This window comes from Leopardus geoffroyi, chromosome E1 (assembly GCF_018350155.1).
Source record: "Leopardus geoffroyi isolate Oge1 chromosome E1, O.geoffroyi_Oge1_pat1.0, whole genome shotgun sequence".
NCBI lineage: Eukaryota > Metazoa > Chordata > Mammalia > Carnivora > Felidae > Leopardus > Leopardus geoffroyi.
This window is the reverse complement of record NC_059330.1, coordinates 37,661,240-37,685,175: the sequence shown is the minus strand read 5'-3', so window position 1 is coordinate 37,685,175 and position 23,936 is coordinate 37,661,240. Positions and strand designations below refer to the sequence as shown.

The following is a 23,936-nucleotide window of genomic DNA, read 5'->3' as shown; positions in this document are numbered from 1 at the left end:
CTAAGAAAGCATAAATAGACTTCCAAGATCACATGACTAGCAAGTGGTGGAGCCCACATTCGAACCAGGTGGACAAATGCCGGGCAGGGTCCTCCCTAACAGTGTTCACAAGCGGGTGTAGGCATGGACCTATCAGATGCATCGTGTCCACCATTCTAACCCTCCCCACCCCCCCATACCTGACCCCTTGAGATTCTAAGCGGGCCAGCGTTGGGGGGGGGGAGGTGTCTCAGTCTCAGGGTGAGTGTGAAGTTTAAAAAGTTTGCCTGAGTGATTCAGGCTCACCAACCCTTGCTCTGGCTGAGAAGCACCGCACCCTAGCTTCATGCTTCTGCTTCACACTCCACAACGGCCTTCTGGGTTCTCTCCTTACCCACCTTGCTTCCGGTGTGAATTTCCGTTCTGGTATGGTTGCCCCCCCATCTCCCCCCCCCCCCCCCCGCCCCAGTTCAGGACCAAAGGTGATTCCAGTCCAGAGGACCTTCCCCTACTGCCACCTTCACTTCTGGCCTGGCTGTCTTTGACCCACTCCCTTGTTTGCAGCACTCGTTCTTGTGGGCATCTCTTGGTGCGCTGGTACAGCCCTGGGCTGTGGGGGTGGGGGACAGAGCAGAAGATGAGCACGACGCAGCACCCACTGTCCAGATGCAATAAGAGTTCACGCTGAAAGCTGGGCCTGTGCTCACTTCTGCATATGACGTCCATTCAGAGAAATAGCCCTACATCCAGAAGAAAAGGGTATCTACTCCTATTGTTTCCTTCACTGACACCAGGGCATATGTGTGTGTGGGGGGGGGGGGGGAGGCAACTGCAGGGAAGGGGTGCCAGGAGATGACACCCAAAGTGCAGTGAAACTTCTGGACATCTTGGGGTGCCTGGGTGGTTCAGTTGGTTAAACGTCCGACTTCGCCTCAGGTCATGATCTCATTGTTTGCGAGTTCGAGCCCTGCATCGGGCATTGGGCTCTGTGCTGACAGCTCAGAGCCTGGAGCCTGCTTTGGATTCTGTGTCTCCTCCTCTCTCTGCCCCTCCCCGCCCTTGCACTATCTCTCGGTCTCTCAAAAATAAATAAACATTAGAAGGAAAGAAAGAAAGAAAGGAAGGAAGGAAGGAAGAAAGAAAGAAAGAAAGAAAGAGAAAGAAAGAAAGAAAGAAAGAAAGAAAGAAAGAAAGAAAGAAAGAAAGAAGGGAAGGAAGGAAGAAAGAAACTTCTAGAAATCTCCTTTAGCTCTACCAATGTCCGACACGGAATGGCTGCTACCAGACTGTCCCTCACATTTCAGACTTTCCAAACTACAGCCCCCCTGCCCTGAGGGTGCTCTCCACCAGCTCCCCACTCTGCCTGGGAACTGAGAGAACAAAGGCTCCCTCCCCATCTCCCTCCACTTGGAGAAAGGAGTCTTGTCCCACCCACCAGGACTCAGCTGTGACCTGCTCACACTGATTTTTCCCTCCCAGTATAAACCTAGCTGGCGTCTCCTATTCCCCACCTGTCTTATCACCCCTGGATCTGCAGAATAAAGGCCTAGAAACAAAACCAAGTTCTCAGAAGTGGGCAGGGAAAGCCAGGCTGTGACACCACATGGGATGAGACCAGAAGCCCAGGACATGAAGAAGGGTGCCTGAGCTGAGCTCTTTATTATTTTTTTAATGTTTATTTTTATTTCTGAGAGAGAGAGAGAGACAGAGTGTGAGTGGGGGTGGGGCAGAGAGGGAGGGAGACACAGAATCTGAAACAGGCTCCAGGCTCTGAGCCATCAGCACAGAGCCCCATGCAGGGCTCAAACTCATGAAGCACGAGATCATGACCTGAGTGGAAGTCAGATGCTCAACCGATGAGCCACCCAGGCGCCCCTAATTTTTACTTTGAGAGAGAAAGAGAGCTGGGAGATGCAGAGAGGTAGGGAGAGAGAAAATCCCAATGCAGAGCCCAACTCAGGGCTCGATACTGATACCATGAACCACGATATCATGACCTGAGCTGAGCTGAAACTAAGAGTCAGATAAGCTTGACCGACTGAGCCCTGCCCCCCCGCCGCCCCTCAATGCAGGCTTTCTGTTGGCAGAGAATTCAGTGGGGGGGGGGGGGGGTGGTTCAGTGCAATTTCTGGTCACTGGACAAAGCCTGCTGACCCTACATGGGGAACATCTTCCACCAAAGGGCAGCAACAGCTCTGGTGCTTTGCCAGCACTGACACCAGGAGGAAGGGGTCCACACCCCACCTTTGGACTATCCTGGGTTACAGTCATGTCACATAGTTCCCACTCTTACTTCAACCACCAAAACTCCAATCTCTTGAGAAAATCCCGAAGAAGCCCGACAGTTAACAAAGAATCCCTATTTCATTACCAACGAGTTTTCCCGTGTGAACAGTGAAAATCCAGGTTCAAGGCTGGCTGACTGGGCAGGGGGCTGATCTCACCTTTCCTCAACCACCACCACCACCTTGGCACATCTACCCAACTGTGCCAGCCCCGGGAGCAGGGAGAAAGCTGAGCGGGACACAGGCTCCATCCCTCTCAGACCAGAGGTCACAGAGGAGCAAGCAGGCAGACACATGAACGAGTAACAGAGGACAGAGGACTTGGCCACAAGCGGCTGGTGAAAATTCCAGAGGTGACCCTGGAGCAAAACCTTGAAGGGTGAGTTTTCAAATGAAGAGGGTGACAGGTCAGGGTCCTCCGGCATGAGAGAAGCTGGAGTGGCAGGGGAAGGGATGCCAACATCTGGGGACTTCGAGTCTCATGTCATGACCAGAGCGCAGCCTGTGTGGCCGGGGGAGGAAAAACAACCTGGAATGTCAAGTTGAGGAGTTAAGATTTTCTTCTCTAGGATGAGCCACCGATGATTTTAAACTAAGGAAGGAACTTGAGCACCTTCTTTGGAAGGACTTTTCATTTTTTTTTTTTTTTTTTTTTTTTTAGTTTTTTTAAATATTTATTTTTGAGAGAGGGAGAGACAGATTGCGAGTAGGGAAGGGGCAGAAAGAGAGGGAGACAGAGAATCCGAAGCAGGCTCCTGGCTCCGAGCTGTCAGCACAGAGCCTGACGTGGCGCTCGAACCCACGAACCGTGAGATCATGACCTGAGCTGAAGTCAGATGCTCAACCGACTGAGCCACCCAGGCGCCCATGGAAGGACTTTTTAGAAGGACTGGAGAGGGGAGACAGCAGAAAGACCAGCTGGGAAGTCGCTGGACTTGCCCAGGTGAGAAAAGGGGGACGTATAAATTGGGGCATGACAATGGCAGCTGGAGCAGGATGAAGTCTGAAGTGACAGCTTAAATGGGGATCAGTGCGTAGGATTAGATTGATCAAAATTCATTCTGAAAATCTCTCGAGAAGGGGCTCCACTAAAGGCCAGCGGTAACTCAGCTAACGCCTCTTCAGAGCTGGAGTCAACACCTGTGCCTTTGGCTGAGCGCCAGAGGAAAAGGGTTGGTCTCCAGAATCCACGTGGCACAAGAATCATCATGCACAAGGTGCTCACGAGAGGCTGGAGAGAACCAAGACAGAAAATTCACTCTTCGCACCTCCTCCTCAGGGGACACGCAACAAACAGAACGAGGAGGAGAATCCCCACACGGTCACCACTTGCCACGTGCTTGTACTTGAATTCTAGTCAGGCAGGTGCACAACGAGGCACCACTCACAGGTGAGATGGAACAGCCTTCGTGCCAGAAAGTGGTGGCTGGAGAGAACGGCCAGGGAACACAGGGGGTGACGCAGGAGGGGTCAAGTTTTGGGGGTAAAGAGGACGGCAGGGGGTCATTTTTTATGTGGGGCTTACTATTACCAAAAGAATGCCTTTCCCGGGCTGTATCGCCCAAGTCAGAGGCTCTATCTTTCCTAATTAAGTCATTACTAATATCAACAATGCTGGTCGGAAATGAGGAAAACCTACGTCTCTCCTTTGAAGAAATGCACACTAACACTCTTGACTGATGGTGTTAGCAAAGATTCCTTATGATGGACAACTGTGTCCCAACGGCAGCCATTAGAGCATTTCAATTGCTGGTTCTGAGTTAAGCCTTTTCCCTTGTAGTGTTGTTCAATTCCGTTGCTTGGAGCACCTTTCCTTCCAAAAGGGCAGAAAACTTTAATGGGGAATTCATGCTGTCATAGAACGGCTGTCAGAGCTGATACGCCGTTTCCTCTCCACACGACCCGTGACTAGCGCGAGTGGGGATTCCCAGACTCCCCCGTGAGGCGCTTCTCACCAGTCCTATGAAAACACAACTCCTCCAAACTGGGCTTCATCTCACATGCTTCCTGCTCTGAAGATGCAGAGAAATTGCAGAAAATTCCCCTCGATGTGCCAAGGTGGCACAGTGGCCCTCTGAGTGGGGGACTTGGGAGAGGGATTAGGAGGGAAAGTGAAGAGGAGAGTTTCGAGTGGCTCCAAGTACGCCTGGTTGTCCATCAGAGAAACATTCTGTTCCTTTTGTCTCCAAAGGGCGCAGCTCCAGAAGAGACTGGGCTGGAGAGGCGCGAGGGATGCAGGTTAAACTCTCGAGAAACCTTGACTGCCAGCCTGGGGGGGAAGAGAGCGGGAAGACCGCTAGGGGAAACATGCATCCTCCCTAGCGACAGTCCCGCACCACTGCTCACCAACCGGAAGGCCATGGGCACTTGGCCCCAGAAAACGCTCTGGAATTCTCCTGCACTTGCCGGGGAAGGCGAAAGCAGCGTTGAGCAATGGCCACTGGTCTGGGGGAACTTTCCAACGTCTCGAATTCTGACCAGACCAGTTCCGGATGTGTGACGCTTGGCTGACATCGCGGAGAAGCCCCGATGATCACCAGGGGTGGGTCGCGTGAGCCTGCGGGGCTGGTGGCGGTGAGGAGCCGTAGGAGAGGGCAGAAAGATTGACAAACACGAACCCAAATAACATGAAGGAATTTCTAAACATTTTTATTTCAAATCTCTTTTCACCCCTCCCCTGAAAGACATGGGTCAGTACAGCAATCATAAAAAGGAGATACAAACACAAGAGTCAAATGTCCCCCGCACTGACACTTACAAAAACTGGGAGTTGTACGTGGGGTTTCCAAACAGGACCTGCAGCAGAGCTACTAACATCCCTTTATGAGAGTCAAACATGCCTATTAATACAGTATATACAGACACCCCATTCTGGAACTGATCTACAGGGACATCCCAACACCCACCCATCTATCCCCAGAAAAATACCAAAACACACCCAAAGTGCATTTGTTTATATCAAAACATCTTTCCCTTTCCCCACCCCACCCGCCCCACAGACCCTCCCGCCCTGTTTAAGATTGGCCTGCAAGTCTATTTTAACCATTTAGTAATTTATCGTTTATGAAAATAAATTATACAGCAACTATTTTAATAAATTAAGCACAAAAAGGGGAGGGGGGGGAGAGAGGAGGAAAACTAAAGGGGAAGACAAAAGCCAGGCCACACTTTGGCTTGGAGGAGGGCAGGGTGGCAAACAGGACAGAGGCGGTTGCAGGGGGTGCGGCTCCCCTTCTGGGAAAGAACTGGCAACCACCCTGAGCCCAGAATGACACCCCTCTTCATTGAGTTTCTTAAAAACAACCAAAAAATGTACAGCAGTGGCTGTGCCACGGGCAGCACCAGCGTGGGCGCTCCGACGACCGGCCTGCCCACAGAGCGGTGCCTGGATTATGTTGTCCCTTGAAAAAGGTTCTGGGCCGAACGGCGAGGGGCAGGTCCCCGTTCAAGGGAGCACCAGGGATGGAGTAGCCAGACCAGCCTTCCTGCCCCACCCGAGCTGGGCGGGCAGTGTGTGATTATCCTGGGTTCCGAACAAGAGTGTCCTAAGTTTTCTTCACACTCTCTCTCCAGGAGCCAAGGCTGCAGTCCAGCTGCAACCAGACATTCGCGTCTTCCATGGCTGGCTGCTTTTTACCTGCCCCTTCATGCCTCTTGGCACTTGGGAGGGAGCGGGGAGGGAGCAGCTCCAGGTACCCTCTAACTGAGATGAAATGAGCATGAAGGCAAGTCACAGACTCAGCATGCAGGACTGGCTTCCCAGAGGTAGATGGGGGTGGGAAGGGAGGAGAGAAGGGCTACAGAGGACAGGACGGACGGGAAGCAGGGAGCAACTGGGCCGGCACCTCCCAGGAAGGTCAAGAAGCGATGGAAAGGACAAAGACAGTATGGAATCTGTATGTAAAGAAAGGTCTTTCCCTGGCAGATTAGACAATCGGTATTTTAAATACACTTTACTCTGTTCTTCGAACTGAAGCACCTGAGTCCCCAGTGCCTCCGTCTCTACGGCCCAAACCCCACCTCACTCCTCCCAATGCTTTGCTCTCCATCTTCTCAAGGCCTCCTGTCCTTTTGTGCTGAGCACGAGGGCTCCGATGGCAAAACGGGATAGGTCACGGGGACTGGCAGACTCGACTTTGCCTTCTTGAGTTTCTTTGAGGCCCACTAATCCTACAGCTATCACAGGGGGAGGGAGCCACGCTTTGCTTTCTTTCTTTCTTTTTTTTTTTTTTCTTTTTCTTTTTTAATAAAAAAGATTTTACTCCCCAGGAGCAAATAAATCATTTTGAACTACTGATAAACACTGCTGCAGTGAAAAGAAAGATGGCTACATGTATGCAATAGCACAAATTCAGTGTAAGAACAGCTGTGTTGACAATTAGAGATAAAAATCATTTATCCATTCCCCCCTTTCCCACAAACCAAACCAAGAGGATTCCCATAGGGAAAATGTCTAACTCAGAAGCTCCTCCCTTAGGGACAGGGGGCGTGTCATTCTCTTAAAAGTGGAAAACAAATGGCAGGTCTCCCCACGATGGAGATGCTCTCAACACGCCAACTGGTGGCAAGACCTCCACAAATGAAGACAGACAGACAGACAGACACACACACACACACACACACACACACACACACACACGCAGACGCACGCTGACTTTCAGACCTCCTTCCTGCAGCCATGGAGCTTTATCCCAGCACCTAGTCCTCCAACTTCAGGGCCTGAGGCCAAGGAGGAGGCAGCAGTGCAGAAGGATGTAACTGGAGGGAAAAGTCCCATCCCCATTTCCTGCTGGGACCCGAGGGCTTCGAGCAGCCTGGCTCCCCTGAGGGCCTTGGCTGAGGGCACCCCAAGGCATCCAGCTCTCCTCTAGGCTCTCACGTTCGGATCTGCCAACACCAAGCACCATCCCTGCTTCCCCGATCTTCCTGGATGGGCACCGTGTGTTTGTAGCCGTCCCCACACCACTCCCATCCTTGGCGAGGGCCACCATGAGTCCCAGGGAAAGGAAGGACAAGGGGAGAGGAAACCTGGTGGCGAGCTCCCGCCCAGCCTCTCCTCTCAGGGGCCTGCACGCCGCCGCCCGTGGCTCACATTCACTAGATCTAGGCACCAGCTGGCCAACAGGCGAAGGCCACCGTCAATGGTCCCAAACTCCCAGTCGTCCCCCACTTGCCTAGTCCTCACAGCAAAGCCCCACCCTCCTCACTCTGTGTTCCTGCCACAGCACGCGAATTTCAAGTAACAGCAAATTGTAGCAGTAGCTGTCACTAGCTTACGGTGGTTCACACCTGTCCTGAGGAAGGTTGCAGTAGGTTGACCACTAACAAGTAAGGGTCACACGAGCAAGGACCCATCCACAACTTAGAAATCAATGGTGGGTCCCTAGAGGTGAGAACCTTTTCCAGTTTGTGACTTTAAAATACAACAATCAAAGAGGAATGAGTTCCGTCTGTGGACCGCCTCTCAACGAGCACGACACAGAACTGGCAAAGGAGGAGTGGGCCCAGCCCGGAGAGCTGAGCGGAAGTGCTGGCGACAGGCCAGCCGCTCCTGCTCTCTCTCTGCTCTCTCACCAGGCCGGTCCCTCAGCCGGCTGCCCCACTCCCACCTCTTCTTCCCCCTCATCTCCGGATAGAGTCTGTCTCCCCTCTGTGCAGCTCTGTCTCACAGCCCACCCTGAGGAAGCACGAGGCTACAGCCTGGGCCATAACTAGCGCACCAACAGATCACGGACACAGGTCTATGTTACCCTTTCCCAGGAGGAGAAAGAAGGACGGTGGTGAGGTTGGGTCATGCCTCTTCAGCTAAGGCTTGCTTCTAGACCTGACTGTCTGAATGCTCCAGCGGAAACCCCTGGTCCCACAAAGGGTAGCACCCAGACTGTGCTGAGGGCAGTGAGGCCCCTGGTCGTGGGCAGGAGTCAGCTGACTTCTGGCTTTGGGTTCCACTTCACCATCACAAGCCCTCAGTACTCAGATCTGCCTGATGCTAGGAAGTTTCCATCTAAACTGAGAAAGGAGGGACTGACGCTGCTGCTCTGGATTGGGGCTGCACACACTACTCAGCACACAGCCTGCAGATTTCCGCTTCCAGCCTTCCATTCGTGTGTTTCCTGTCTCACTGTCCCACCCTCGCCCAGGACCCAACGCCCCGCCACCAAAGAGCTTTCCTAGACCACCTCGTCTACCCTGATCTTAACCATCTGAATTTCTTTAAAGACAGCCCTTGACTCTTCTGCCACATTCTCCAATTGCTTCATGGACGGCAGTCACCTAAAAGATCCCTTAGGCCAGACAGCATGTCTTTCCCCTCTTGTGTTTTCCACAGTATCTAGCCCAGAGCCAGGCAAACACACTAAGAAAAAGAATTTTAAATGATGGGTGGGTGAAATGGTATATATATATAAAAAAAAGAATCCCAAAGAGCTGCACATCAGCCACTCAAGGATCCCACTGGATTCCAGATATATGGTCTACTGTTGGGTGGCACTTTCTGCAAGATGACAAGTTAATCTGCACCCCCAAGAGGCAAGACTCACAGACTAAGCCAATTTCTGGGATCGCTATCTTAATTGGCGGGCAGTACCACACAGAATTCAAGGAGAGAAGAGGTACCTCACAACAAAACAAAGGTAGGCTGTGTTTACACTACAAGCTCATTTTGTGGGCCCCCTCTTTACTTATGCTTACACACAGGTAACACTGCAAGTCTCCTCCCAATTCCACTACAAGGAGGAAGACTGGCCATTCCATGCAGGACATAAGGCAGAAGGCCAACACTTCTAGATGAGACAGTCCTATAAATTACTGAGACACTGGGGCCTCACCCCCAAACCATCAGGAAACCACAAACCTGACCATATTATTTTATCTCATGAGATGAGGCAGATATAAGCACAGGGGCACCAAAAAAGGCAGTCTAATGGAATATTACTACAAAAGAACAATAAAGACCAAAACAGCTTGATTTTCACATCTTAATAGCAAACCTCTCCCCAGAGTAACTCTATAGAAAAGCAAACTCATAATATCGTATGATTTGACAATGGCCCGCTCCAGAAAAAAAATCAAAGACCACTGAAAAGCGCTGGAGTCTTTCTCCCTCCTCCTCCACTTCTACCTGGAAGGTGGGCAACTCCCAGATCAGCATCTGACACACTGCCCCACGAAGGGGGGCCAACAGGATCTGACTCACGAAAATGCTTGGGTTGCTAGAAAAGACACAGGAAAATAAAAAAGCTCTTGCTACCTCCCGCCACGGAAGTGGGACAACAGCAATAAACCTAAAAACAGGAGATGTAATGCTCTCCTCCTCTCTGATCCAACGATGTTCCGTTAAGGCTGAGACACTGGAGAGCTTCTTCTCGGAAGAGCACAAGTACAACAGCTTCGTTTCTCACCGTCCTCCATGTTCCCTCTCACTAGCTGACATACGGAGGGAAGTACCACTGACTCCTAAGTCACGGGTACAGCCTGCCATTAAGAATCTGGAAGCATGCTCCATTAACTTCAGCAGCTCATGATGAGGGCTCTCAACTGCTCAGGTGATGAGAAAATCCATTGCCTTGACAGCTGGCAGAGGCAATAGGAACGATGTTGCCATGATCGGAGTGAAATGTACAGTCATCTCGAGGGGAGGGGTGGAGGGTGGCGGGTGGAGGAAGAATGGGACTGGCTTGAGGTCACAGAACTTAGGAATTCCGTAAGACAAAACTAGCACAGCTTCTATGAGAGGTGATGCTGAAATCACGTTTAAAACCTTAGAAGGAAAGGATGTGAGGAGCCACTACTTTCCCCACAGGGGCGGGCCCTTTGCCGGTTTTTGTTCAGCAGTCTTCTGTTCGAGACCACCCACCCTCCTTCCTTTCCTGCTGCTACTGAGGCTACCCATGCTTAAAGAGAGGCAGATTCTCATCTCTCAGAAACTCCCCACTTGATTTACACTTCTGACTCCTCCTCTCTCCTTCTTCAAGGTCAATGGTGAACGCGCGCACTCTGCCTTTGGCACCAGATGAATGACCGTCACTGGCAATCCCTCCTCCTCTCCCCTCCCATGGACCTGTCTCGCCCTTGGTGCCACTTCCAGCCCAATGGGGCACAAACCCCAGCTGCCTTTAAAGGAAGTTTTCCATACGGAGAAATGCAAATACCCAAAACAAAACTTCTAAAAAAGGAACAGTGTTGAGACTTCTTCCAGTTTTCCAAGGAGCTCGTCCAGTTCCAGGATAGCACAGGGGCTGGACACGAAGAGGCGGAGCCCCCGCTCAAAGAGTGTGGTTGTGTGCTTCTTCCAAGCCCCAGAGCGGCGAGGGGAGCCAAAGTCCTTGCACAGAGGGTCTCCGCCCTTCCCGTTCCCTCGTTCTTCCTCACTCCCCTCCACGGTAACTTCATTTGGTTCTTCAAAACTGGAGCTTGGCAACCAAATGCCTAGATGAAAAAAGGAAAAAATCAGAGCGGCCCACTGGAGTGGAACCAAGATGGAGAGCAGCCCAGCCTCGGCTGGGGAAAAGTACAGCTCAAACAGAGAACGGAGACCTGAAAAGCCAACGGCTCCCACCAACACGGCTGCCGGCTCAGGATGTGGCAACGGCCTTTGCTGCAGGGACCTGAGCGGCCTAGGACTTGGACGCTAAAAAAAGGTCCTAAAATAACTAATAAACATATTCCATCACATTGCCTAACCTCTCTCTCTCCTTTTCCCTCACCTTTTAATTTTCCACCCACTTCCCCCCCACCCTCCTTTCCTGAGGCTTGTCTGCTACAGGGACTAGAAAGTAAAAGAAAGAAAAAACTGAGCCCCTGGAGTAACCCCTGGTGAGCCCGGCTAGAAAACGCTATAGGTCGTTGCAGCTTCTGGCTACCGAAGAGGAGTGATATATAATCACAAATGCCAACGCGGCTTCTACCTCCTGACTTAATGAGGGCACTGTCCCAACTGTTCTTCTGTCTGCTGACTCCAAGCACCCTGACACGAAACTCCCCAGGTGACAGTACGCACAGACCAAGTGGCCCATTCAGAACTCCCAAATTAAAAGCAGGCTGACCAACAAGAAGTCATAAGGGCCGAATTTCACAAAAATAGGGCCATCCCCCTTCAGGAGTGGTACTTCCCTTTTTTCAAGGGGCCCTGAGGTCTGAATCTGGAGGGAGTAGGGCATGATGCTTACTCTCTGCCACAGGCAACAGTCCCGGTGTCACACAGAGCGAAGAGACCCTGGGAGCTCAGTTCAATCCTTTGCCAATACACGACCGTCCCCCATACTCACGACAAATGGCTACCCCTGGCCTGTACCTTATCAGATCAAGCCCCTCCCCATCTCAGGGCCTTTATGCTTATTGGACCACTTGCCCAGAAAGCTCTGCTCCCAGATCCTCTTCCGACTCCTTGATATTCAGATCTCAGCTAAAAGGATACCTCCTCACAGGGGCCTTCCCTGATCATCCAAACCTAAGTACCACTCTCCCACCCCTAATCACTAAACTTCACCAAGTTTTATTCCTCGTAACAGTACAGTCAACTGAAATCAGCCTATTCACTTATTTACAGGTTTGCTGTCTGTCTGTCTCTCCCTATGAGAATTGCAGCTCAGCGAGGTCAGGGCCAGGGACTATCCCACACAGCACTTTTCCCAACCTACTTTGGGTACTCAACAAGTAGACAGATATCTGCTAAGTGCATAAACAAATGGGGGAACTCACTAACGCCTCTGGAAAACCATTCCACTTTTGGACCTCTCTGTTAAAACGGTTCTTCTAGGGGCACCTGGGTGGCTCAGTCAGTTAACCATCCGACTTTGGCTCAGGTCATGATCTCACGGTTTGTGAGTTCGAGCCCCACATCGGGCTCTGAGCTGACAGCTCGGAGCCTGGAGCCTGCTTCGGATTCTGTGTCTCCCCGCTCTCCGCCTCTCCCCTGCTTGCACTCTGTCTCTCCTGTCTTTTTTCAAAAATAAACATAAGGGGCGCCTGGGTGGCACAGTCGGTTAAGCGTCCGACTTCAGCCAGGTCACGATCTCGCGGTCTTTGAGTTCGAGCCCCGCGTCGGGCTTTGGGCTGATGGCTCAGAGCCTGGAGCCTGTTTCCGATTCTGTGTCTCCCTCTCTCTCTGCCCCTCCCCCGTTCATGCTCTGTCTCTCTCTGTCCCCAAAAAAATAAACGTTGAAAAAAAAATTTTTTTCAAAAATAAACATAAAAAAAACCCAGTTCTTCTAAAGTTGGACTAGAGTCTAGCTCCTTATAACTTCCATCCACTGTGGTCCCTGGAGCCACACAGAATAAGTTCAACCACTCTTCCTTTGTATTTCTTTCAGCCATCAAGCCCCTCTCACCTCAAAACTTCTCTGCTCTGTGTTAATCATGTATTCCCCATATGATGAAGTTTGGAGCCCTCGGCCACCCCGAGCCCACCCCTGAACGTGCTGTGAGGGCTCCTCCCGAGGCACGGCGCCTACAGAAGCGGTGCTCTGACTAAAGGGTCCTAATTACTCCACCAGGGTGCCACCGTGCAGGTGCGCCATTCCCTCCTGCCTTCCCTTCCTAATCTCAACCGCAAAGCCACCAAGCAGAGAAATCCTCCCAGACATCGGAGCATTTCGATGTTGTAGGAGTCGCTTCCGAGGGCATACAACTTGCCTACAACTGAAGATACGACAAGAGACTGCACACCCAGCCCAGGATGCTTTAAGTTAAAGCTACACAGCCTCCCAGGGTCACCATTTCTTGATCACTCTCCTTTCATTCCTTCTCCTCTTGTTAATCTTTACTAGGCCAGCTCACATGCTTTCCACCAAGAGCACAGGCTCAGGGATGTCCAGAGAGGAGACACACAGTTGGGATCACCTTGGTCATGGCCCAGGAAAACCCGTGGGACATAAACGCCAGTCGTCACGCTCTCTGGTTATAAAGACAGCAGAGAGCACAGGGAGATGATGGCTCCCCTGGTTCTAAGGCTGTCACTCTGCCGGTTTTTCCCCTAGTTTGCTCGGTGTGGGAGGGGGCACTGGCAACAGAGAAGGTTAGAGGGAAGCAGACGTAGTGGGTGCTTCAAGAGGACACTCTACGCAAAGGGGAAAGACGGGGGATCACTGCACCCTGCAGATCACCGGAACGTGAGATCCTGCAGGTAATCCACACCACCAAAAATCACAACTCTCTGGCAATTTTGTTCCCTACTCATCCTTACCTTTCAATGGTCACGTAACTGCAGTTTAAGAGACTAATTACCATTCATCTGCACAAACCAGTATTCCAAGATATTTTATGACTAGAAGTCAGTTAATGTAGTGACGGGAGAACAGCCACTTAGATAAATGAATTCCTTAGCTAATTCACTTACTCTTTTCAATAATTTACTTTTCAGTGGTCCGGATGGAAATCTAAGTAGAAGACTGAGCTTTTTTGCTCTCGCCCTCACAAGCCAAGCCATGGGACACGGGAGTTCCCACCGAAGCACACGCCTGTTGCAATTAAAGGCACGTCTGCCTCCCCTCTGATGAAGTTTCCTCCCCTTTAGTGTCCTGTTTTACACGTCATTTGTGCAACAGCAAGAAGAGTGGTCAAAGTATGAGAGAAGATCGCACACTTAGTTACACTTGTGTGCCCTCCTCCTTATTTATATTCAGTGATTAGCTTGCATGCTGCTTGGCAAATACTCTTGAGGCCTCTCATGTCTATCTGTTCTTCTCCCATTTGGCGTATGTGCCCCCTGGACTCCATGACCAGATCTGGTAACTGTATGGGCAGATGCCTGGATCGAGAGTATACGCGTGGGGTGTGGGGAAGGGGGGCGAGGCCCACGATGATAACTGTCCAGAAACACTTAGCTGGGCAGCGAGACAGAGAGCTCATACCCTTGGTGGCGACTAGCAGGGGGCCCCTCGCTACGTGGAGGGTTCAGCCTCTTGCTTCTGTTTGGAAATGAGCTGCGCTTCCTTTAGAGACAGGTACACCTCTTCCTGAGGATCATAGTAGTAGAACTTTCGGATATAAGAGATCAGAGGTCTGTGAACACAAGAGGGATACGCGTAAAGTGTTACATACAAAGATCATAAACAAAAGGCCGTTTTTGTTCAATCCTTCCTTCTTCTTCAACCCCTGGATGGCTGAGACTACACAACAAACTGTCGACCTAAGAAAATTCCCACTTTCTCACTTATTACAGTTCTGTCTCCCTCCCTCTTACCACCTCCACTCCACTCTGCATAGCGACTGCAGAAGGGAGGCTGACACACACGCACACACCTTCCTCCCTTCTGGCTGCCAGCTGACATTTCCAGAGTTGGGTGCTAAGACACGTGAGAAGTGAAAGGGCGACGCCTGTGAACACTGACGGCACGATCAGCTGGCGGGCCTCACTAACATTTACAACCAACCCTCCATTCCATTCCCGCCCCACCCCTAGAGACCCCACTTTACTTAGGCAGTGGGAGATCCGGGATGTGATCTATCCGGACGAGCTGTCGGATTCGGAATCTGCAAAGGTGCTGGAGGGATTTGACGTTGCTGAATCGAGACACCGGATAGAGCAGCTGGACTGGAGTTGGAGGCAGTCCTTTGGGAATGAAAACCAAGAGACATATTCAGAGGGAACAATGCAGCTAACTACCACTGCCCTCGTGAAGAGAATCCAGGGAAGGGAAATGGGGCTTCTTTACAGTTCATATGTGCGTTCTGTGCAAAAGCTCCCTTCCACAAAGACCTGCTGATTTCCATTGTCAGAAGTATTACCGCTGTGTTTCACTCAAGGGACTCTACTCGCCCCCACCAAGGGCCCCCCGAGCATTACTCGTAACAGCTGACAGTCTTGCTCTTCAGAACAGCCCAATGCAAAGTGCCAAGCCACAGACTTGACTTGGAGCCAAGTGGCCAATCCCAGGCCCGAGGCTCTCAGTGAAGGGCAAGAATCAAAGCATCCCTCCTAGGAACGGACGTACTTGCGCAGCACATCTAGCAGCATCCTGCACGGGACAACTGGGGCTGCTCAGCAGGGTCCCCAGCCGATTCCAGCCACGAGGCTGGTAAGTAGAAGGCAACGGCTGGGATCAGAGTTTATAAGCCTATCACTCCTACCATTTACTTCAAATCAGGACAAGCAGGTTTAACCACCTCTTATTTCCCACACACACTGCCCCCCTCACCTCCTCCCACCCTTCTTGCTCCTGAAATTTTAGCCCGGGTGCAGGAACAGAAAAAAAAGAGGATGCTTTTAAAAGAGAAGCAACTACGGTAGCTTGGGCAGGCTGGAGTCAGTACTGCTCCGTGCCAGAGTGCCTGCTGACTGATGCCAGCCAGGCCCAAGGGGAGTCCCACACCCTGGTTTCGTCAGCATCAGCAGGCTTGGTGCTGGGGAGTTCCAACCCCCCTCGAGAGTCAATGCCACAGAACGGAGACCTCCAGAATGGCAGGAACATGGACAATGGCTCAAGGGAGCAAAGAATATTCTGGTTCCAATACACAAGGGGCTACTGGAGGCCAATAAGCAAACTGCTCTCAGAAAGCAGCTCAGGTGCAAAGGCTTTGAAAGAATTCTTTTCTCAGTCACCGTCCCAACAAAAGAAATTCTGTAGACACAACTTGTTGGAAAATAACACATCTACTGTTTTTGCAGTTCAATTTCAACCAGTTTTAAAATTTTGTTTGAAGGCATGAGAAGAAAAAATTAAAGCTTGTGGACTATCTCCCAAAGGCTTTTCGTGGTCATTGATAATGGACTTTCTGAAAAAGAAAAAAGTCTGAATACATATTCTGCTGTTACCACATGGGGCGCCTGGGTGGCTGAGTCGGTTGAGCACCCGACTTCGGCTCAGGTCCTGATCTCCTGGCTCGTGAGTTTGAGCCCAACGTCCGACTTTGCACTGATGGCACGGAGCCTATTTGGGATTCTCTCTCTCCCTCTCTCTCTGCCCCTCCCCTGCTCAGGCTCTCTCAAAATAAGTAAATAAATAGCTTTAAAAAATTAATTTAAAAAAAGCACTTAACTCAGGGGTGCCCGGGGGGCTCAGTCGGTTAAGTGTTGGACTCATGACTTCGGTTCAGGTCATGATCTCATGGTTTGTGAGTTTGAGCCCCACGTCATCGGGCTCTGTGCTGACGGCACACAGCCTGCTTGGGATTCTCTGTCTCCTTCCCTCTCTGCCCCTCCCCCACTTATTCTCTATCTCTCTCTCTCAAAATAAACGTTAAAAAATTTTTTTTAAACTTCTAACTCGGGTGCCTGGGCAGCTCAGTCAGTTAGGCATCCACTTTAGCTCAAGGGTTCCTACCCTGCGTCAGGCTCTCTGCTGTCGATCCCCTGTCCCCCTGTCTCTCTGCCCCTCCCCCTCTGGCACACACTGTCAAAAATAAACGTTAAAAAAAAAATCTAACTCATTTAGTCATTAAAACTATACTTTGAGGCAGATATCACTATTATCCCCATTTCATACATGATGAAACTGAGGCCAGGCTTAGAGCACTCTCTCATGGCACAGAACCAACAAAGCTGGCCTGCCATGAACACCCGCTCTGAGGAGAAGCTGAGCCCACAGAACCTCAAAGGAAGGTTCTCCAGGAGTCTCTCCAGAGCAACTCTCCCTCTGTTGTCTGATGGGGGTGCTGTCCAGGGCAGCCCCAAGCACTCTGATTCATGACCAGCTGCTCTCAGTCTTCTCCTTGCTCCTACCCCTTCAATCCTAGGGCTTATATTCTGAAGCACTGTAGCCCTCCTCCACCCACATGGTTGGTCGTCTCCTCCCACACGCTATTAAAAAAAAAAAAAAAAAAAAAAAAAAAATCACACATGGATTTCTCTCTTGAATATATTTAAACTCAAGTGGTTTTAAAATGGTATTGGGTTCAAAGGCCTCTTTGAATTTACCCTTTCTCTCTCTTGCATTTTAAAAATATTCTTTAGTGAATTAAACTATGGCAAACAGAAAGCTTTTGGGGATGGGTTATAATAACGCTAAATTCAACATGATGTTTCAGAGATAAAGGTAATTTATGTATCTAATTATTTATTCCCAAAGACACAGTACTATCAGACTTGTGGTTAAAGAGACCAGGATAATATGCAGCAAAAAATTATCTGATTGTTTGCCTACTTGAATTTTAATGACCACATATACTTGCCTATTTAATTGTGTTACTTATAGCCTTAGGTTCACAAATAGTGATTTGAAACCTGTTAATTCTCTGATATCCCCTGGTGTCAACCTGACCATTTACTGTTTGCCTCCAAACACAGCAAACAACTGGAGCTCTTGCATCCAGAGCATGTTAAGGGAAGAGGTTAGAGATGGAAATAAATCCAAGACAAGACACCAGGTCAGCCGAAAGGGAAGGGACAAGATGGAACAGTGGTCATCAGGAACTTTCCTCTGGTCCTTCATACCAGGGGACCTGGGCTCCAATACAGTTTCCAGCCACTTCATAATTTTCTCTCCCCCTGCCCCCCCCACCTCAAGGACCAGGTTAGGGGTGACAAATCTCTCCCAAGTCTGAGCACCCCAACACATAGGTCTTTCTGCCAAACCAAACTGTTTCCTGAAGACCAGAATTATCCAGCTCAAAATGTCAATAGTACTGGGAGGGGCACCTGAGGAGCTCAGTTAAGTGGCCAACTTCGGCGCAGGTCATGATTTCGCGGTTCCTGAGTTCGAGCCCCACACCAAGATCTCTGCTGTCAGCATGGAACCCACTTTGGAACCTCCGTCCCCCTCTCCTGCCTCTCCCGCGTGGATGTGCTTTCTTCTTCTCTCTCAAAAATAAACATTAAAAAAAAAAAAAAAAAGAAAAAAGAAATCCTGGGATACAGACCTGTCACTGAACAATTATAAGATTAATGACAGTTACAAAAGAGAGACCTATTTCCTTAGAGTTGTGTAATTCAAAGCGTGATTAAAAAAATGAAAATTTGGGGAACCTGGGTGGCTCATTCGGTTAGGCATCCAACTCTTGATTTCAGCTCAGGTCATGATCTCACTTCTGTGGGCTGAAGCCCCGCATTGGGCTCTGCGTGGACAGTATGGAGGCTGCTTGGGATTCTGTCTCTTCCTCTTTCTCTACCACTCCCCCACTCGTGTCATCTTTCTCAAAATAAACAAACTTAAAAAAATTAAAAACAAAAACAAAAACAAGGTATTGGGGTGCCTGGCTGGTTCAGTTGGTAGTGTCTGACTCCTGATCTCAGGGTTATAAATTCAAGCCCTACACTGGGTGTAGAGATTACTTAAAAATAAAATCTTAATGGGGTGCTTGGCTGGCTCAGTCGGTTAAGCGTCCAACTCTTGATTTTGGCTCAGGTCATGATCTCAAAGTTGGGAGATCGAGCCCCACGTCAGGCTCTGTGCTGACAGCATGGAGCCTGTTTGGGATTCTCTCTCTCCCTCTCTCTCTCTGTCTCATCTCCCATCACTCACTCGTGCACTTTGTCTCTCAAAATAAACATTTAAAAATAAACTAAGGGGCACCTGGGTGGCTCAGTTAGTTAAGCGTCCGACTCTTGATTTTGGCTCAGGTCGTGATTTCACATTTCATGAGTTCAAGCCCTGCAATGGGCTCCGCGTTGGCAGCATGGAGCCTGATTGGGATTCTCTGCTTCCCTCTCTCTGTCCCTCCCTGCTCATGATGACTTTCTCTCAAAAATAAATAAACATATAAAATAAAATAAATAAAATAAAATAAAATAAAAATCTTTTTAAAAAAGATTTTCTTTTCATGTACTTCACAGATGACAAAGATTCTCCCAACTAATAAAGATATGTTCACTTTCAGTTTGGCTCGAACAGCATCAGGAGTTCTGTGTTAATCCAATCATAGTCTCTCTCTGAGACTGCTGCCCCGTAGTACAGGCATTTGGTTTATAACTGTGGAATGGACCAGACTGAGATGCAAACAGTGACCTCGGATCTGTGACAATCACGCTCCACTGTGCTAAAAAGAGATAAGGGGGAAAGCAACATCAGGTGCCATCATTTTTATTTTCACTAAGGGTCCCTCCCCTGATGTCAATTATTACAGTTGTTCTAATTTCCTTCCTTCTGCTCCTTACTTGCCACCATCCAGAACTTTCCCATTAGTCCTAGCTTTATGATTCCTAGGATGCCTAGCATCCCTTTATCACCAGCCTGCATGCCCTGTTAGTGCAGCCAACTCAGAAAAACTTGACTTTGAATCCTGGCTCTGCAATTCACTGTACCTCAGTTTCTTAATCTGTGCGGAAGGATGGGAGGGAGGAAAGGGAGAAGGGATACTGTAGTATGCCTTTAAGATTTTGTAAGGGTTTGGGGCATCTGGGTGGCTCAGTCTATCGAGCATCCGACTTTGACTAAGGTCATGATCTCGCAGTCCATGAGTTCAAGCCCCACATCGGGCTCTGTGCTGACAGCTCAGAGCCTGGAGCCTGCTTCAGATTCTGGGTCTCCCTCTCTCTCTGACCCTCCCCCGTTCATGCTCTGTCTCTCTCTGTCTCTCAAAAATAAATAAACATTACAAAAATTTTTTTTTAATAAATAATAAAGGATCTTGTCAAGGTTAAATGAAATAATACCTGGCCCCTTGTAGGCATTCAGTTACCATCATCCCAAAGTCTCAACAAATAGGCTCCTTTTAAAAATTACTGAGTCAGGGGCGCCTGGGTGGCTCAGTCGGTTGAGCGTCTGACTTCAGCTCAGGTCGCGATCTCACGGTTTGTGAGTTTGAGCCCCGCGTCAGGCTCTGGGCTGATGGCTCAGAGCCTGGAGCCTGCTTCCGATTCTGTGTCTCCCTCTCTCTCTGCCCCTCCCCCATTCATGCTCTGTCTCTCTCTGTCTCAAAAATAAATAAACATTAAAATTAAAAAAAAAAAAAAAAAAATTACTGAGTTAAAATCCCTGGTGCCGGCTGAGAAAGCTCAACCCAAATGCTAATGATTACCTCTTCTTCACACCAAGTCCCTCACAGAATCAATCTCACAGAAAGTCTAGACCTTTACAACAGCAAAGGAGGACAGCAAACAATGGTAAAGAACACTGGCTTTGCCCTCTGTCCCAGTCGTTCTGAGAGCGGTCACTTACAGTCTAGGAGCAAATACTAACTCTGCTTTGCCTTCTCAACTTGATTACAGCTCGAAGTGCAAACAGATATCCTATCTGCAGCATTCCTCATGGGTCCTAAAAAGACACCCTCCACTAATAAAAACACTGCTGTCTTCCCTGTAGTCTCCACAAATCCCAGCAAGCTCGTGTTTCACTTTGCTTTTGCTGTTACTTTGCCCCGTTAACAGAGTGTTGGCAAATAAAGCGCACAGTCTGGAGTTAGTTGAGCCTGGGTCTGAACTCTGACTTCAGCACTCATCAGCTAAGTGACTTTTAGAGTAAGGAACTTCACTTTTGAGCCTCAGCCTCAGTTTCTTCGCTGGCAAAATGAAAATGGTCCTATCTATAAACGGACCAATCTATTAGGTTGTTGTAAGTAATCAGAGATGTTTAAATAAAGAATCTGACAAAATAACTGGCACACGATACGATACAATACGTACTCAACAAACAGTAGCAGTTGTTCAAAGTTCTAGCCGCTTAGTTAACAATGGTAAGAATCTTAGTTAAAATTTCTGCAGACAGGGCACATTTGTAGAAGGAAACGAGCTATACCAGAGGAGTCCAACAAAGTCTCTCAATACTCTACAAGTAGATACATGCTCCAGACTTCAGAATCCTGTGAGAGGATTTCCCTGGTTTACCCATAAACACAGCTGCGTCTCTGCCCTTGTCAATCTCCGCCATGCCTTGTACTGAGTTTTACATGTGCTTCTGCCTTTATCTTCCTACCTGTCTCCCCTTTGAGGAAACGAGGTCTCTGAGGGTAGAGATGTTGCTTATTTTTGATAATGATAACCCCCAAAAGCCACAAACTTTTTTTTTTTTTTATGAAGTTTGACTAGCAATTCTTTTTTTTTTTTTTTTTCTTTTTCTTTTTTTAAATTTACTTATTTGCAAGTTAGTTAACATACAGCGTAGTCTTACTTTCAGGAGTAGAACCCAGTGATTCATCTCTTACATGTGACACCCAGGGCTCATCCCGAAAAGTGCCCTTAGTGCCCGTCACCCATTTAACCCAGCCCCCCAAAAGCCACAAACTTAAAAAAAACTGCTAAAGAGTCAATTCCTGTAAGAAAGGATTCTAACTTTTCTCTTTAACCAAGTCAACTGCATGAGACCCAACTGTGTTGACAGCGCTGAGGCAAATATTAAATGAAGTGAGAATTAATACAGTTCGCACCCTGTCATGCCTTATTTAAATCACCAAGATTATAAAACACATTCCTATAACCTGGCTCAATCCTGTTACTGATGTTCTGCCTGAGGCTCCACTGGGAACTTCTTTTTAGAGCAATTTCTTGGCAGTCAGTGTGTTTAAGAATCTTAATTTGATTCACTGGGAATGTATAAAGTTCTCATTTTCAGTTCTGTTTGTAACTTACAAACTCCTCAATTAATATGCTTGTTTTGCTTTTCCCCAGCCCTATTACAGCAGGCTCTTTCAAACCATTCTTTCAGTAAAGTTTATTTAGATACCGCACTACTAAGTGGGCAGAAAGACTATGTAATCGCACTAGCAAGGACGGGAACTTCCCAGTGCACCCAGATGGAGAGACATCTTTATAGTCAATGCCGGTAGAGACAAGAGGCACAACAAAGACTACCTACTCTTTAACAGGAAGTTTAGTGCGGAAGGACAAAATCCACAGCAGACTGCCACTGAATTCAGCCTCCTTGACACTCAGCATTGGCTTTCTAGTGAATACTCTTGTAGCTTCCCTGTTCCCATAGAAATTGCCTGAGCAAGTTCTCACCTCTCTGCTTCACACGGAAGTATGAGATCCCTGGTTCAAGGACAAGGAGACACCTCTGAATGTTAAATATTCATCATAAGACACCTGGACATCAGAGGCGGGATCTGTTTTCTCATTCATGTGGTCAAAAAAGCAAAGATTCCTTCTCAACATATTGAAGGATTAATGTTCAAGGGCAGGGGATTAACCTAACCACTAGACTCTAGGAAGAGTGGTTACCATAAGAGCCAGAAAGAAAACTTCAACGAAGTATGGCTCTTTCTGGGGAGAAGGGGGGGCACATTTTGGTACTGTACTGCATCATGACCATGTTAAATAATTAATGTAACTATAGCCTTACCCGGAACCCTGGATCTCAAGAAGTAGAGAAACTTCCCGTTCTTGGAGTGCATGATGGCTCTCTTAATGAACTCCACCACTGATTGACAGCGATCCTCAAATTTAGGATGACACCACAGGCTGAAAGTTCCTGCCACGGAAAATTAAGGAGAGGTAAAAATGTAGAAACTTACTTTCAAAAGATCTGGGAAGTCACCTTGAACGTTTTAACAATTCTCAGTTATGGGAGGGTAGTTTGTGGGCAAGCTGTCGGACAAAGGTCCTGAAGCCACCTGTTCCTGTTTGTTCCACGATGAATGGGAAGAAAAGATGTTGCCTCTAGTAAGATATTAGAATGCACACTAATCCTTAAATCATGGACCATGAGAAAAGACTGCCATAGCAAAAGCAAGTTTAAATGACATCCCCTCAAAAGATCTGTCTACCTGTCTTCAAGCATTCATGGAATAGTTGGGGAAAGAACGGAACAGCAGTTCTGCAAGTCTCATTCATTCATGTGTTAGGCACAAAAAGTCAAATTCTAGGTCTTCTTTAACTTCTAAAATCCCACTCCTGCCCCAAACATGTTGCAAAGATCCCACCCCAAATTATAAAGTCCCCAAAGCCAAAGAAAAAAACAAAAACCCAAGCACTAAGTGCAAAGAAGTCACCCACAAAAGGGACAGAATCACTCAAGAGAACTGCAGATTTGAGTCTCTCTAGCCACTCTTACAGTATCACTTAAAAAGATGAAGACAGATGCTCCATTGCAAACTGGCAACGGAAAGACCCACACGGCTTCTATTAAAAATTCCACTCATTCAAGAAAGAAAAGCCGCTTTGAACAAAAAGTAACTGGAGAACCATTTGAAAGTTCTCTCGTTACCGGCATCTCACCTATCAGGGACCTAGAGGTCAGGCATTTATTCATCATTCTCCTAGCCTAGTCATTCAGTATTTTCACAGATTTATAAAAATACTTCATTCTGAAATGCTCTATTTTGCGTGTTGTTTCTCTGCTGGTCTGATTTTGGCTTTTAGGAGGGCACAGGCAGGCTATGCCACGGTTATCTAACTAATTCTCAGGTCTGTGGACCAAAATTCCTTTCTCCTCATGCATCTTTAAGGCAGAGGCGGTGACAGAGGAAACCATGGACAAAGCTATGCTGGCCTAACACGCTACCTTCCTGACTCGCATGAGAAGCAAACCAGATAAACACAGCACAACATGGCTGAGAGCAGAAAAGACGTGGTGGTGGCTGAGAAGAGCATGAAAAAAAACTCTCGCTTTGAGATGCTGTGTCTAACAGCTTGTTTAATGTTGATCACGTGTGGGGACAGTGTGAGGGATAGGAGGGGCAAGTCCCTGAAACTCCCCAAAGTTCCCTACGCTCAGCAAATTTGTAACATATGCAGTTATTCTGACAAAGGATGGATCACCGTGTTACCCAGCCCCACCACCTGTGACCATCACAGGTTTCTGGCACATGTCAAACCCAGCATGCCATGATGCAAAGCCAATTCCGACAGTGGTGCTGAACAAA

At 48.6% G+C, this 23,936-nt stretch overlaps 1 protein-coding gene across 3 annotated transcripts in view; it reads right to left on the bottom strand.

Annotated features, from left to right (window-relative positions):
• Positions 1–4,898: 4,898 nt before the first annotated feature.
• The window catches only part of SOCS7 (suppressor of cytokine signaling 7), a 33,134-nt gene continuing 14,096 nt past the window's right edge, over positions 4,899–23,936 (bottom strand). For 2 of the 3 annotated variants that reach the window (XM_045488604.1, XM_045488605.1), the window contains 4 exons: positions 22,415–22,543; positions 14,679–14,814; positions 14,114–14,264; positions 4,899–10,691 (listed from right to left, as the gene is read on the bottom strand). In XM_045488604.1, the coding sequence (XP_045344560.1) occupies positions 14,144–14,264; positions 14,679–14,814; positions 22,415–22,543 (386 nt within the window). In that variant the 3' untranslated portion in view covers positions 4,899–10,691; positions 14,114–14,143. Of the gene's footprint in view, positions 10,692–14,113; positions 14,265–14,678; positions 14,815–19,010; positions 19,176–22,414; positions 22,544–23,936 lie in introns of those variants that run through there. The other variant, XM_045488606.1, reaches the window with a different exon arrangement.